General features: G+C 43.9%; 1 protein-coding gene across 1 annotated transcript in view; it reads left to right on the forward strand.

The window, feature by feature from the left end:
* The window catches only part of SLCO3A1 (solute carrier organic anion transporter family member 3A1), a 136,271-nt gene extending 121,693 nt beyond the window's left edge, over positions 1–14,578 (forward strand). Inside the window, exons 9-10 of the mRNA XM_056499868.1 lie at positions 1,270–1,334; positions 5,690–14,578. Of these exons, the coding sequence (XP_056355843.1) occupies positions 1,270–1,334; positions 5,690–6,069 (445 nt within the window). The 3' untranslated portion in view covers positions 6,070–14,578. The remainder of the gene's footprint in view (positions 1–1,269; positions 1,335–5,689) is intronic.
* Positions 14,579–14,757: the final 179 nt, after the last annotated feature.

Below are 14,757 nucleotides of genomic sequence, written 5' to 3' on the forward strand. Positions count from 1 at the left end.
GATACCACCTTGTGCTCTCTGGCACCTGCTATTTCCATTGCTTAGAGAAAGTTGTGGCATATCAATGTGTCCTTGGTGTCCAGTGACAAGTGACACTGACAGCTCCCATGGTTATTTAAAAATGGACTCAGTGCTTACAAATTGAATGTCCTGTCTAAGCAAGTCATTTGGTCACTGCTGTAGTCAGTGAGAAAAAGAGATGTCTCCAAGTGGCAGTTTTTACTCCAGCCTAAGGTATGAGGATTGACTTTGGTCTTACATATAGAAAAGTGGATGGAAGGACACTACCACCAATTAAAAGCCCACTGTGAATATTCCATGTGATAATCTATTTTTTCCATTATTAAAATAAACTTTTAATGCTCTGTTTCCTTCATTTCCCACCCAAGTGTAGATTCCTATTTGAGGATTCCAAGCCATTAACCATTGGAACATTTTTTCCAAGGTCATATAATTCCTGGCATAAAGGCTTTATATAAAAAAAAGTGGGAGTCTGAAAACTGCTGAAATTCATCCCGAGGTCACAGGCTTCATGCAGAAGTCATGGTGTGGTGTTACATGGCCCATGAATGTGTGAGAGGAGGGCAGGTGATCAGAAGGGTCTTCTCCTAATTTAAAAGCTCCCACTGGTTCTGTTTTATGAGTTTTGGCTGATGCCCCTCCAGTGTATTTATACAGAGAACCATCTCTGCCATGAGTGGTTTTTTAAAGCACCTTTGAAGGATAACTCTCAATGCAACAGTAGTTGTATTCATAGCAGAAAATTCTGCAAACACTGTCTTCCCAAGATAAAAAAAGTGGCATGCTTAAGTGCATGAAAACTAGTGTTGAGCACTTCCTCACTGAATCACCAGGCTGACTGAACCTCTTGGTGCACCATCCTCCCTCCCTCTCTTGTTCCCAGTAGTCTGGGGAGTTTCAGAACCAAAAGTTTTCTCTCCCTCCAGTTCTCAACATCTGGAGCCTTGAAAACCTCATAGAGAGCTTGTAAACAATGATTTAATGAGATGGGAATTCCATTTTTCCCCATCCAATGACAACATTAGCTGTTGTTATTAATGACTTGGCTAATTCCTGAACTTATCACCAATGCAATTACTTTTGGGGCTGTAGGCAGTTCAGGGGAAGGCAGAAGAAAAGCCCCATTAATGACTTTTTGCAGAGGTGCTGGTGGCATCCTGGCTGACAGCACAGCATGGCCTCAGGGTGTGTTAATCAAAGCAGAACAACAGGAATCGATCTCTCTCTCTCCCCCTCTCCTCCCTGCAGAACCGTGAGCCCTGAACTCAAGTCCTACGCTCTGGGGGTGCTGTTCCTGCTGCTCCGGTTGCTAGGTAGGTACAAAAGTTGTGTGTCCTTCCCTCCCAGCCTTTCCCTCGTGGAACACTCCATTTTTAACATGCTAAAGTTGATGTCTACTCCCTGTAGTGCTGTGTTTGTCACGAGTGGGGTCTGGCTGGGGTGCAAGCCCTCTCCACGAGGGGTGTCACATCAGGGCTCCTCAAGGCACTTCTCCTGCCACTTCTGTTGTGCTAATGGAAGAAAATGCAGTGTTGCATGAGAAATTACTGTTTTTCCCATGGTTCCACACAACCAGTTTCTCTTCTGTAGCTGTTATTAATGTGTCAGCAGCTTGCAGAATTACTGCTGTATTGCATATAGCTGAAATAGAGGGATATGGATTTTCATCCTCCTTTGAGGGACAGGACCTGTGTTACCTGGTGGGTTTGCCCCTTCCTTTGGGTGTCTGGGGAAGGAAACCAGGAAAATGAGACAAGCTCAGTCCTTGTTTCCTCCTGTGGGTTAATATTCCATTAAAATGCACATGGTTTCTCCTCTGGACTAGTATGTGCTTCTCATGTGTGAATTAAATGGAACACACCAGGCTGCTGCTTGTTTCTGGGTGTTTTTCTCCCCTCTGGAAGAGGTGGCTCCTATTTTAAAGCTCTTTTATTTCAGCTCATTAGTCTCAGTGATTCAGGGTAAAATCCTCTTATCCATTATTGTGTGGGTCCATCTCATGCCCAGGATTTCTGTATGTTGTGGGAGTGGAATTTTGCTTTTTTTAGCAGGGCACAGGGAGCACCTTCCCTGCATAGTCCCCCTTTGACCCAAAGGAATGAGCTGGAGACTAAAGTGTCATCTCTTAGGCTACAGCAAGACACTGGGAAGTACAGGACTGAAAATCCAGCAATACCAGACATTGCTTTGAATAAGTGACCTCATTTTTTTACTTAATTTTTTAACACCTCATTCTCCATAAGCTGAACAGGAAATGGTGCTCCCAAACCAGTTAAAATAAAGCAAATTAGATGTCCATTGGTTTTAGTGAACTAACTGCAGTCCTACAAAAAATTCCATCAAGTTAACTTACCCAGAGCTCAGGTAACTAACTCAAAGGGAATTTGGGATGACCTGGGTCAGCTCTGGTTCAAGCCTTGCAGACACAGCATTTTCTTTAGCTGCTGGTGCTGCTCATGGGTTTTGGCCTGGCTTCAGCTGTGACTGGCTGAATGTGTCAGCAGGCAAGTGTGCAAGGAGGATGGCTGTGGGGTGTTGTTTCCAAACTTAGGGGGAGGGATTTTTAGCTTTTCTTTTTTCCTTTCAAAAGAGAGAAGCCTCCTGAGAAAGCAGCATCCTGAATTCCTCTAAAACCAAGCTCAGACATGTATGCTTAAGTTGAGCAGATTTCTTTTTTTTCATTCCAGTAAAGAAGCCATAGTGAGAATTTAAACTCAAATCCTTATATGTTGCTCTGTCACTAAGGGATTCCCATGAAATCAGACAATACATCCTGAAGCATATCAGCAGTGTAGCTGGAATGCACAGAAAATGAAGAAAAAGATACTTTTCCATGTGAGCCAGGGTATCCAAATTGTGCCTCTATCAACCTGAGGTTTGAGAATAGCTCTACTGATTTATTCTAAAAGCTTTTCAGTTCACCTTTAAGCTTTGACTTAAGAAGACAGTGATAATAGCTGCTTCTTGAACCAAGGGAGAGAATTAAATGCAAGAGGTATGAGACCCGAAGGTGCAGTCCTACCTAATAGATTTCAGTAAGACAGAAGCACCTTTTTTATGCAGCCCTACAGTTTCTGCTGTGAAATACATATATAGAGCAGAAATTTTTGCAACACTTTGCAGTAAGAGCTAGAACATGATTGACTCTCTTTAATATTCACTGTAATAACATGAAACATGACTGAATTCTCCTGGTATCCTTCTGCATATATTATTTCAATTCATAGGAATTCTGCTGTGAGAGGACAGCCTAACAATGTCTTCATATAAGAGCATTACTGCAGTTTCCCAGAGAAGAGAATAAGCAGTGCCATTGGAGGCAAAGGTTCAGAATGGAATTGCCTGGAATGGCAAAGAATTTCAGACCTTTAAGATCCTGGATCCTTTCTGGGTGCTGTTCACCATGCATCCCAGAAGAGCCTCTGCTTAACAGGGCACTTCCTTACATTTTTTTTCCTCCAAGCTCATGTTGTTTGCCTCTTATTCTAACATGACAAAACCCCACAGTGTTTTTCTGTCAGGAGGAGTTCCTGTTGTGACCCCTCAGCTCCTTGTCTCAGGGGTTCTGAGCACCAGCTTGCTTCTGCCAGTCTCTTGTCCTCTCCTCTGCTGGAAACAACCTGAAATACTCACTGGTTGCTAAAGGTTTTTCCACATGCATTCACATGAGAGTAGCTTTGGAGTTCAAGGGAAACAGGTTCTTCCTCAAGTCTTATAAGAAGCACTTTCCAGGCCAAATTATTGTGGACACCAGGCAGGCCAGCTGAGTCCAGCAGGTGGGGATGGCAGCTCCCTCTGAAGCTCAGCCTGCACATCTCCAAAGCTTTGTGTCAACATCTCTCAGCATGTTAACAAGTAGGGACTCACACCTCAAAATTATGATCCAAATGTGGTTTTCTGTTATTCCAGAAAGAATGTGGCTTCTCAGTCACTGCCACATCTGGGTGTTGCCCCTGAGGTGCCATCCAGCAGCACTGGGCACACAAACTGCAGGCAGCAGCACAGCCTCTTGCTTGTTTGTGGCAGGAGACCAGCTGAATTTTTAAAATCCAGGTTGAGTGTGTGGTTGTTCACAGGTTTCAACTAAAAAAGCTTCTTTTAACTTAGAGGCAGATCCAGCCCAGCCTGGATTTTCCATTTATTGAAACCTACAAAGAGCTGGTGCTGATACTTTTTTCCAGAATGTAGGCATGTTTTTAGATATGATGACTGGAACTAGTATTTCTAACAAACAGATTGTCTTGCATTTTTATCATCTGGTTTTATTTACTACATTTGTGCTACTAAATGATTGGTTAAAATGAGTACCAAAAGCCCATATAGCCTTTTTTAATTCCTGCATTTATCAACATATAAGGAAGATCAAACAAAATCTGCAGAGCTCCAGTCATCAACAAAACAAAATAAAGAGATCTCAGTTACCACAGGGAACAGTGAAGACAACCAATTTATTTGTAGTCTTAGGATACATGTCATGAATGTCACTACTTTGCTCGTGACAAGCTGAAGGAAGGTATCTTTTTTAAGCCTGGAAATCCAGGTTAATGATGAAACTGGATCCAAGATTAAACACTTTCCTGTCTAAAAACTGCAGTGCTTGTGTCTGCTTTCACAGGTATTTATAGAGTCTCAGGCATCACAGCACCTACGGATGCATTGATACTGTCAGGGGGTGTTGTGCCTGCCTGCTGTTGGATTTTAGGTGCAATGCTCTCCTTTGCTCACTGTCTTAACCCACAGCAGTGACTTTATCATCAGAGTTTTTTTCAGGGTTTATCTGCTTCTAGCCTCTGCCCATTAATACAGCAGAAGGTAGAGAAATGGTTGCATTATGTAGAATGTTCACATTTTCTTCCCCGTGCTGCACAGTGCATGTGTTCTGGCTGGGGAGTGCAGAGCTGGAACGTGGATGTCCTAATCACTGTCAGGCTAATGGGAAATGGGGGTTGCTGCAGTGTCCCTGTAGGATGGGGGAAAGTAGAGAAGAAAAACATTTCCTTTATTAGTTAAATGAGATTGGAGTGATTACTGTGCTTTAAGATTGCAGCTCTGCTGCAAACTATGATTGAGAAACACTCATTGGTAGTTAGCTGCAGTGGCTGTGGGAGAATCCTGCTGTGATATTTCATTTAATGGCACTTCCAAATTTTCACTTCTTTTCAGATGGCATCTTTGACATCTTTTAGAGGCTATTGTGTCTTTTCCTCAGATCCAGAGAAACCCTTTTGCTGTGTCAGGATCTCATGCCAAGGCTGATTTTAGGTGCTGAACTGGAATGCTATGAGATCCTTCAGGTGAACACCCTAAAGTGCAGAACTGCCAGTTTCTAGAGACTGAGCTGCAAGGCTGTCCTCCTCCTCTTTCATTCACCCCTCTACTTAGTCTCATTAGGCAAATAAGAAACTTAATAAAAGCCACTCAAACTTGAATAAAATCCTTGCTGCATGTTGATATCAGCAGGAATCTCTTCCGTAGATGTTAAGTCCAAGCTAAAAGCTCATCCACAAACTTCATTCAGGTTAATTTAGAACTTGAAAAATTAGAATCACAGGCTGCAGCTGGGACTATTAACCTTGACAAAGTACCCTCTTTCCACTCACTGCAGTCACGTCCTCTCTCTTTATCACAGGGATGATAAAAGCACGATTTGTCTCTCTTATTTTGGCAGGTTTTATCCCACCTCCGCTGATCTTCGGGGCCGGGATTGACTCCACGTGTCTGTTCTGGAGCACGTTCTGTGGCGAGCAAGGAGCCTGTGCACTGTATGACAACGTGGTCTACAGATACCTGTATGTCAGCATTGCTATTGCCCTCAAGTCCTTTGCATTCATCCTCTACACAACCACCTGGCAGTGCTTGAGGAAAAACTATAAAAGATACATCAAGAACCACGAAGGTGGTCTCAGCACTAGTGAGTTTTTTGCCTCTACTCTCACCCTAGACAATCTGGGGCGGGACTCAGTGCCCCAAAACCAACCACATAGGACAAAATTTATCTATAACCTTGAAGATCATGAGTGGTGTGAAAATATGGAGTCTGTTTTATAGTGACTGTGGAGCTGTGAACTATATTAATAATACAAGGGTCCTTTTTAATAAAAACAAGGGGAGAGCACGAGTGGAAGAAGAAGCGACTGCGAAACAGCAACGGCAACACAGGAAACTTTTGTCTTTTTCTCGAAGTCAGACCCAGCCAGGATTCTTGAGAACAGCATCTTTTAATGGGATCACTTGTGACATCCTGCGGGGTGATGGAGAAGGGGGGAGCCCTTGTGGCTGGGTACCAGCCCCTTTGGTGACAGTACGAGCTTCCAAGGAGGGAATCTGCAGAGGTTCACCCACCGGGGAGTTCGGCACAGGCTCGGGCACGGGTAGAGAAAGCAAGCTGATAACACAGGGTGATAACAGCAGGGTGATAACAGCCAGGTGATAACAGCAATAGGTTTGTCCCAGCTGGGATGGGGCGTGTGGAGCCCTGCAGGGCTGGCCAGGCTGGTGAGCTCCAGCCTGCTGCCATGGCAGAGAGGGAGCGGTGCTGGAGTCCCTCCGCCAGTCACACTCTGTCACCAGCCACGAGTCCACAATAAATACCTTGAAAGCTGCTGGAAACCTTCCCGGTGGCAAGCAGTGCTGTCAGGGGTATCCAAGTCCTTCCAGCCCAGGCTTATTCACAGATTGCAGCTTCGTGGCTGTCTGTGAATAACTGTGCTCAGATCTCAAACCCAGTAGAGTTCAAGACATTTGCTCACACTTGCCAAACGTGCTGTCATTTTTAAAGGGGGATGAGTTTCAAATCCTTATCTGTGTAGTCCTCTAATAAGATGTTTTTTTGAAATTATTTTCAAATCTATGTTAACCCTTAAATCGCTGACACTTTTCCATGAGGAGGATTTATTTATGCCAGTTTGGGTAAAGGATCCTGTTTAATTCACCCAAACATGATGTGACTCAAGGGGTTTGTTTAATCCTCTGCATTTTTTATCCATACGCCTTCATTCTAATATGCTACCAAGCCAATGAAGACACATAATATGTTTTTAAAAAAGAGAATGAATGCACTGTGTCTCTATAAAAACAATTGTCTGTTGGAGAATTATAGATAATATGATGATTTACATAATATAGTTTTTTCATATTCTATGTGACTCAGTGAATACATATATATGTGGAGAGGCTGTTTATGTTCTCTCCAGTTTTTAAAGATATATATATATATAATTTGCAATCTAGAAATTGTGTGGTGGATGTTTTCTTTAAAGTGTGTGTGTGTGTGTGTGCGTGTGTGTGCGTGTGTGTACAAGATGAGAGAAATACTGACCTTAATCCTTCAACTCTCACAATTGGTATTTTATTTTTCACCTGAGAAAATCCACTGACTTTCAGTGGGAAGCCATGTGAGGAAGATGGAATAATCTCTCCTGGTTGCCACATTTTGTTTGTGCATGAGGGAATAGTGTTCCTCTGGAAGGTTGGGTCCTGGGAGCAGAGGCTGGCCAGCATTGAGCAACTCCAACTTCCATTCAGCTCCCCACAAAGCTTCCATGCAGGAGCAGATTTGGCTTGGCTCTTGCAGTGCAGTCTCACCTAAACCTGCAAAAACCGTGGGGAAACTTTCATCTGATTACAAGAAGCGTGGGGGTCAGGCTTATTTTGTATGCATATTTTTGTTTTCCAAAACATTCCTGCTGAGAAGCAATGCAAATTGGCAGCATTTGATGAGTTTTTCCCCAGGAACCAGACTTGTTTCCGATGGACTAAATGTCAGAAGGGCTTTAAGGGTTAGCATCATAATTAAAAGTTCCTTTTTTGTGTGAATTTCGAAGCTGTTGTGAACTTGAGGATGCTTAGAGGAGTAACCTGGCACGTTGAGCCAAATGCTGGATGTCACTTCCATGCAGGTGGCAGAGGGGCAGCTCTTCCCCAGGTCCTTGTCCATTGCTGCAGTGGACACCCCAGAGCTGGCACAATTACAGAGGTCTGGTAACTTGTCACTCATGTTCAGCACCTTTTTAGCAGACTTTGCTCTTATCCAGACTTTACAACATGGGTGTGGGGTGTCAAACTGCTCCCACTTGACTGACTTTACATGTGTGTTTGCAACTTGTGCACAGAATTACATGTTCAGCAACAGTAAGGGCAGAAAAAAAGGGTGTATCAAATAAACTCCATTGTGCCAAATACTCAACAGATATTGTAACTGCAAGTAATTAATTGTTTGGTTTCAGCCATGTTAAGAATTACTCAATTGATGAAGGAGTTTAAGGAAAAAAAAATTAAGCTATGCAGTGCCCTTGTTACATTGGGTAAATGATGCTTTTTAGACCATTACATTGGTTTAGTATATCCTGTCTGCTAAAATAGAGGTACTGCATCCATAAAACAATTAATTCAAAAAAGGCACAGGGTGCATAACTGTCTCATCAAATATATATAATTGTCAAGCATAAGCCTTTGAAATCATTCTGTACAGTTCTCTTCATTCTGCAGATTTATTGCTTAGACTGCTGTCTTTCCAAATGTTAGCTCATAATTTTTATACTATACACACACTTTCAGACTCGAACACAAATGTCACAGAATAGAACCTTTCTAAAAGCCTGATTGCTTGAAATTTCATAACCCCTTTCACAGCTCCATGATTTTCCCCTCTGAAAGACCAAGGTGAAGGAGAATAGCATGCTGATTGATATGATGTAAAACAAACTCCCAGTGTTCATGAGCTGTGGTTTGTTGGTGCAGTCAAAAGTCCCCCTTGACCGGAGTTATGGAAACAGGATTCCTGGGCACATAACATTTTCATCTTTGTTTTTCTTTACTCTTTTCATTTGATCTCTTCTCTTAGTATGTGTGGGAGATGCAGTTGAATGGGGTTACTTACATTATTTTAAAGCTGTAACTTGAAAATTCTACATGATTGTTATTTTTTTTTTTGAAAATGGAACTTTTGAAAAGCTTTTCCCCCATCCCCCTCTTATTTTTTTCTTTTTTTTTTTTTTCCTAGGGTTAGGTCTGATGCCTGCATTGTGAAGGGCTTTGCTGTCAGTGCTATGGTACAGATTTAAAAACAGAGCTTTAGTTTAAAGAAAACACAAACCAAACCCTTCGTCCACACCAGCAGGCATTTTGCTTTTTTTTTCTGATTTCAGAACCACAAGCCATTTTTGCCTGCAACCCAATTTTTGTTACAGAATAACAAATAAAGAGCATCAGACATCCTCCTTATTCCCAAACTGCATTATGGGCCTTCACTTGTCAGCACTTCACCTCCATCCTGCAACTGCCTTAACCATGCAGGAAACTTAAAAAAACAAGGATGGAGTTAGAAAAATGCCCATTCCCAGGAACAGAAACAAGGGCATGGTCTGAGCTGTGTGACCCAGATCCAATGGTGGAAACTGTTTCTTCATATTCAGTTGAAATTCAGGGGCCTCAGTCTCAGCAGAAATGTTCTTTTGGCATTTCCAAGCACTGTGTTCCCCACTTGGCTGTCTGCTAAGGAATGGGGTGTTTGGAAAAACAAACTACTTGAGATTCTGCATTCTCTCTGGGATTGACCAGTTGCCTTGCATGAGTTCAGGTTGGAGTTTCCTTTTCCTTGCACAGATCCCACTTTGGGATAGTCCCAGTGGAATCAAAAGGGGACTCCAATCTAAAATTGGTGCAGATGACACTGGAATCGTTTTCTTTGCATCCATGTTAATAAGGTGATGCATTTCCAGAAACTTCTTGTAATACATATAGAAATCATCAATTTTTCTGACTTTGCCCAGCACATCTTGGATGTAGAGTGGGACTGAAAAGTCCATCACTTGAATTATCACTTGAATATCACAAGCCTTCCACTCTTGGCAGCTCAGCTAACAGGAACCTCCCTTTGCCATTCCCCTCTGAGATGCACTAAACTCCTCAGTGCTGCTGCTGTTAATTGTGCTTGGGTCTCACCTTGCTCAGAAGGTGAGAAGGGAAAGATGCAGAGAGGAATTAGCTTCCATTATCTGACTTAGCTATGCTTCAAAATGCTTCCAAATTGAACTGATGGTCTGCAGACATTTGGAAAGTGATTGGAGTATTTCCAAATGGCTGAGATGCATTGACTTCTTTTTCCTTGCAAAAAAAAATTAAGGGAGTGAATGTGATTTGGACCCCCTCCTATGCCCATCAGAGATTTGTGTTCATCACATTGCAGTGGAGGCAATGTGCTTAAAGTTCACCTTTGTGTCTCAGACAAACTCACATTTTTTATCACTAAATGAGGTCCTGGGACAGAGAAAGGCAACTCCATCTCACAACCAGCAGTTTCACTCCACAGCCAGCCCACAGCAGCCCGAAGCCTACCAGCACTGTGAAGCTTTAGCCCCCAAGTCAGCCACAGCTGTTGCTGCCATGTGAGAGTTTGTCACAGCTGGGTGTGTTTGGCTTGGTATTTTCTTCAGACTTTGACATTCTTGGTGTGATGTTTGCTTTATTCTTGGCAGGTGGTGTGGGGAATTGTCAGTATAAAAGACACATGCAAATGCTTCACTGGACTGATGTGATAACAGCTTTGTTTTTTTATTCACAAGGGTTTCCAGACTTACTCCTGCTCTGCCTTTAAATGCAGCTGTGCTCATCTATCCCCCTAATTTCATGTGAACTGTGTTTGCAGACAGGAGCAGGTTTGTTGTTGTTCTCTCTCAAGATCTGATTAATATGTGCAAAGCTCACCAGCTTCCTGTGCACAGGGCAGAGCACCCCTGATTACAAGCAATAATCCTGACCTGCTCTCATTTGCAATAGGGGTTCTGGCTTGTTTTACCTGAATCTGGGTTCACCTCTCCCAGCATCCCACACTGTGCTGTGACTCACCTCTTTTGTTGGCAGCCAAGATATAATTGGTGGGAATATAGCAGCAGTTTATTAAGATGGGAACCTTTGGTGTGAGCCAGATTCTGATGGTTGAGACTGATCTGAGGAGAAAAGGACAGTGCAACTGAGCCACTCTGAAGGGATTATCCACCCTTCTGTGCTCCTGGATAGCCCTACCTCCACCAGACCCATAGTTTGTGGGTGTTTTCTTCCAAACTGCCCATCAGCTTCCTTTCTCTGGCCACAGTTCTTCCTTCCCCTGATGGCAAAGCACAGCTTGGCTATACCAAGGTATCCAGAGTTACTGAGAGGTGTTCAAATGTGCCTGGGATGCCAGCAGGTCTCACTTAGTTTTACATATGTTTAAAATGTTATGGTTTGTTCTTCTTATATCCCCTAAATCTATAACTGCTAGGCTGCAAATGATGTTTTCTATCATTCCATTGACATTTCTAGCCAATCTAAGTCTTAATACAATTGCTTTGTTGAAAAATGGCCTTTCAGCAGTTCTTAGACATGAGGTACTTCTTTATTAACTACTGATGGCAAGTAAAATCTTGGGCCATTGTCTGTTCCCTGAATTCAGGGCAGCAGAAGGAAGCTGTGCCTGCCCAGAAGCAATACTGATGTTTCCTGGGCCAGAGTGTGAACATGGACTGCTTTTCTTTCAGCTTCAGTCTTGCCTTGGCTGCTTGGCTCTGAGCATCTCTTGGTGCCAAATGGACACAGGAAATTCAGGAGAAGCTTTGTGGACAGAGAAATCCATTTGTAGTTTTTTTGTTGTTTTGCTTGTTAAACTTTGCTTCAATCTGTATTTTTTAGATGGAGTGACCCCAGGGATGGGGTCTTTGGGATGGAATGAGTTTGTGATGTTTCCCCCACTTTATTCAGATTAAGTGTGGCAGAGCAGGATGTCCAACCCTGAGAAAGAAGAGATTTGTCATACCCTGAACAGTTTGTAGTGCTAGACTTGTTTTACACAAAGTTGATGTCTGCATATGGCAGAAAGCAATAAGAAACTTGTCAGCTACAACTCAGCAAATAATTTATAGCAACTTCATATATGAATTTTCCCATTTATTTCTTCCTTGCAAATTGCTGAGAAAACCAAGAAACTTGTAAAACTCACAGGCCATGTTTCTGCTCCCTGAGTTCCCTGGGCTGGAATTTCCTCACCAGTAAAAATATTTAGTTCAAAAGTACGTGATTAGGAATTGAGTAAGAGGATCCTTGCTCAGTGCCAGTGGGCTGAGCACTGCTGGACACGCAGTGCTCCAGGACAGCCAAAGTGCTGCCTTCCAACTCAGTCCACTTTCCAGGAATATTCTCTGACAGATCCTTGAAATTCTCAGCCTCTCCTAGTGTTAAAGCACTCATTTGAGTAATTACTGAGAGCAAACACCAGAAGGGTACGAGCCTAGACAAAACCAAATTGGTACTGAGGTGAAGCAGGCGGTGCAGGTTTTATTTGCGATGTTTGTGCAGCTCTTGGATCAGAAGCAGAAACCTCTCGGGCATCAAGAGAGTTGCATGTGGCCTAACATATCTTAGTTCTTCCCAAGTGAATTGCCCATGGGTGGGACAGTGAAAGGCATCTTTCCCTGCCAGGGATATCTGAGCCCCAAAACCCGTGTGCTCGTGCAGCAGGGCATCACACAAACGCCGGTGCATTTACCCCTGGGTGCAAACAGTGCAGTTCTTGGTGCCTCACAACTCTAACTGTGAACTTGAAAGGAAGAAACAGCCCCTGTTCTTCACCTGTGACACTTCCTGCCCTGTCAGAGGAGGAGGATGATCCCTCCTGGAGACTCACAGCCGTTTTCCCAAGGTCTCACTGCAGCAGGACCAAGCGGTGCTCTGTGATCACAGGTGGCCTCTTCCCCTGGGCTTAGCTCAGCTACAGCCCCACGTTGCCTTCACAGTGTTCTGGTGCAAAGCATGGTGAAGAGGCTGCACATGACTGCCCCTGACAAGTGCTAAGGGCTGCCAGTGGTCTGTGACCACCAAAGTTTTGGAGTCTCCACATTAGGTCATGAAAGCAGCTTCCCTCACCTGCTTTGGGGAAGGAGCCATCCCAGAGCAGGTTCAGAGGGAAACTGGAGCAGCACTGGGACTGCTCAACAGGAAGCTCTTGGTGCCACATCTGTAGGGAGGAGGGGGTGGGGTGGAGCAGGGGAAGAGCTGTGACATTTTAAAACCCATAGTGCCTACCACTGCAAATGGAACGCTGTATTGTATTATATTATACGTGACTACCATGTAAATAAAGTACAATAAATGTGGTGTTCGTTAGGATTTTGATACAAGTCAAATGCAGTCTGCAGAAATGTTTTTTTTCCCTGCTGTATGTACTTATATCACATTCCAGGCACGGGGACTGTTGGAGTGGTGTGAGCTAGCAATGCATAAATGGCATTAGATGGGGCGTGCTTGCAGTCAGGCTATTTTAAAATTCCCTTTGCCCCGTGCAGGTGAGACACGAGCACCATCTGAAATCAGGGGGAGGTGGTGGGGCAGTTTACACAGGCAGGAGGAGAGCAGCTCTTGGTGTGGTCAATGAGCAGGAGAGACTGCCCAGCCAGTCCTCGTGGTGGAGCAGCAGCGAGGTCTCAGTGGCTGGTCTCTCTTTGCTTGTTTTCCTGCTGCAGAGGTCAACAGCAGCACATGCTCTGCCTGTGTAACCTGGTTATTCCCCACCCCTGACAGCCCTTAGTGGCAGCTACATATGAGCAAACTCAAGAGCTTCAGATTCAAAGCAGGTTGGGAAAGAAGTTCTGTTCCTGACCAGCTGGCTCCTCTGTCTCTGGCACAGATTGAGGGGCTTGGGGTTCTGACTAGTAAGAATATTAGGAACCTACTTTGTTCCTTCATCCACTCCCTTATCCATCCTTCTCTTTCTCCATAGAGTAAATGAAAAGAATACATTTTCAGGAGGCAGGCCTGCCATGTCTCCATGCCCTCCAAATCCTGATGCATCTCTTAACTGGGTTGTTGGTGGGAGTTTCTCCAGGCTTCAGAAGCTCAGGACTTCTCTGACAAGTGTTTGCAGCTGGTGTGTGGATGTGATCCTCCATCAGTGCACAGAAGGTGCTTCCACACTGATTATTGCCTTGCTAGAGGACAAGACCACCCCAAGTTTTGTCATACCTGTGGCTTGAAACTCACCTGCAGAGCTCTGTGCAGGGTCCACTGGAGGAGTATTGACCTGTCTCTGTACCGGACCAGTCCGTGGTGTTTGTCCCTCAGACCATCGCTGTCCTTCACAGTCACCTGGCCAGAGCAGCATTTGTAGGTTGTGGAGAGGGTCCTTCCTGCTCAGAACATCTCCACAAATAGTCTGGAGCACTGTGTGGGATGAGCCAAGTGCCACTGCCCTTCTCGGGCTGGGGGCTCTCCTGCAGTGCCCAAGGAAAAGTGGTCCTCAGAAAAGTCTTTGAACTGTGCTGGTAACTTGACTGCTGGTAATTTTTCAGATGTTTAGCAGTACTTCCAAAATAAGCCAAAACCTGGTTTGGAAAAGGAAACGTATCACTGTACAATTGACTTTAAAAATAAATTAAAAAAAAAAAGAGAAGCCACATGCTCAATATGAGTACTGTGTTCTGTATTTTTGCAGCTTATATTTTCCAGATGAGCAGTTTAGAAATATGTGATGTGAAATACATACTGTAAGTTTGCTGTAAATGATATTAAAAACACTATTTTCATTCTTGTCCTGTCTCACTGGATGATCTCTTTGGTTCTCCCAGGTTGGCTGGGCTGGTGCTCTGGCTGTTCCAGAAAGTTGTCAGCCTCAGTAAGAACAGGATTGAGAGTTCAGGTCGGAGATTCTGATGGTGATGTTGAAAGTTTGCTAGAAATGACAGTGGGGGTGTGCATGTGCAGTCCCTT

The sequence above is a fragment of the Oenanthe melanoleuca genome, chromosome 10 (genome assembly GCF_029582105.1).
Source record: "Oenanthe melanoleuca isolate GR-GAL-2019-014 chromosome 10, OMel1.0, whole genome shotgun sequence".
NCBI classification, from domain to species: Eukaryota; Metazoa; Chordata; class Aves; order Passeriformes; family Muscicapidae; genus Oenanthe; species Oenanthe melanoleuca.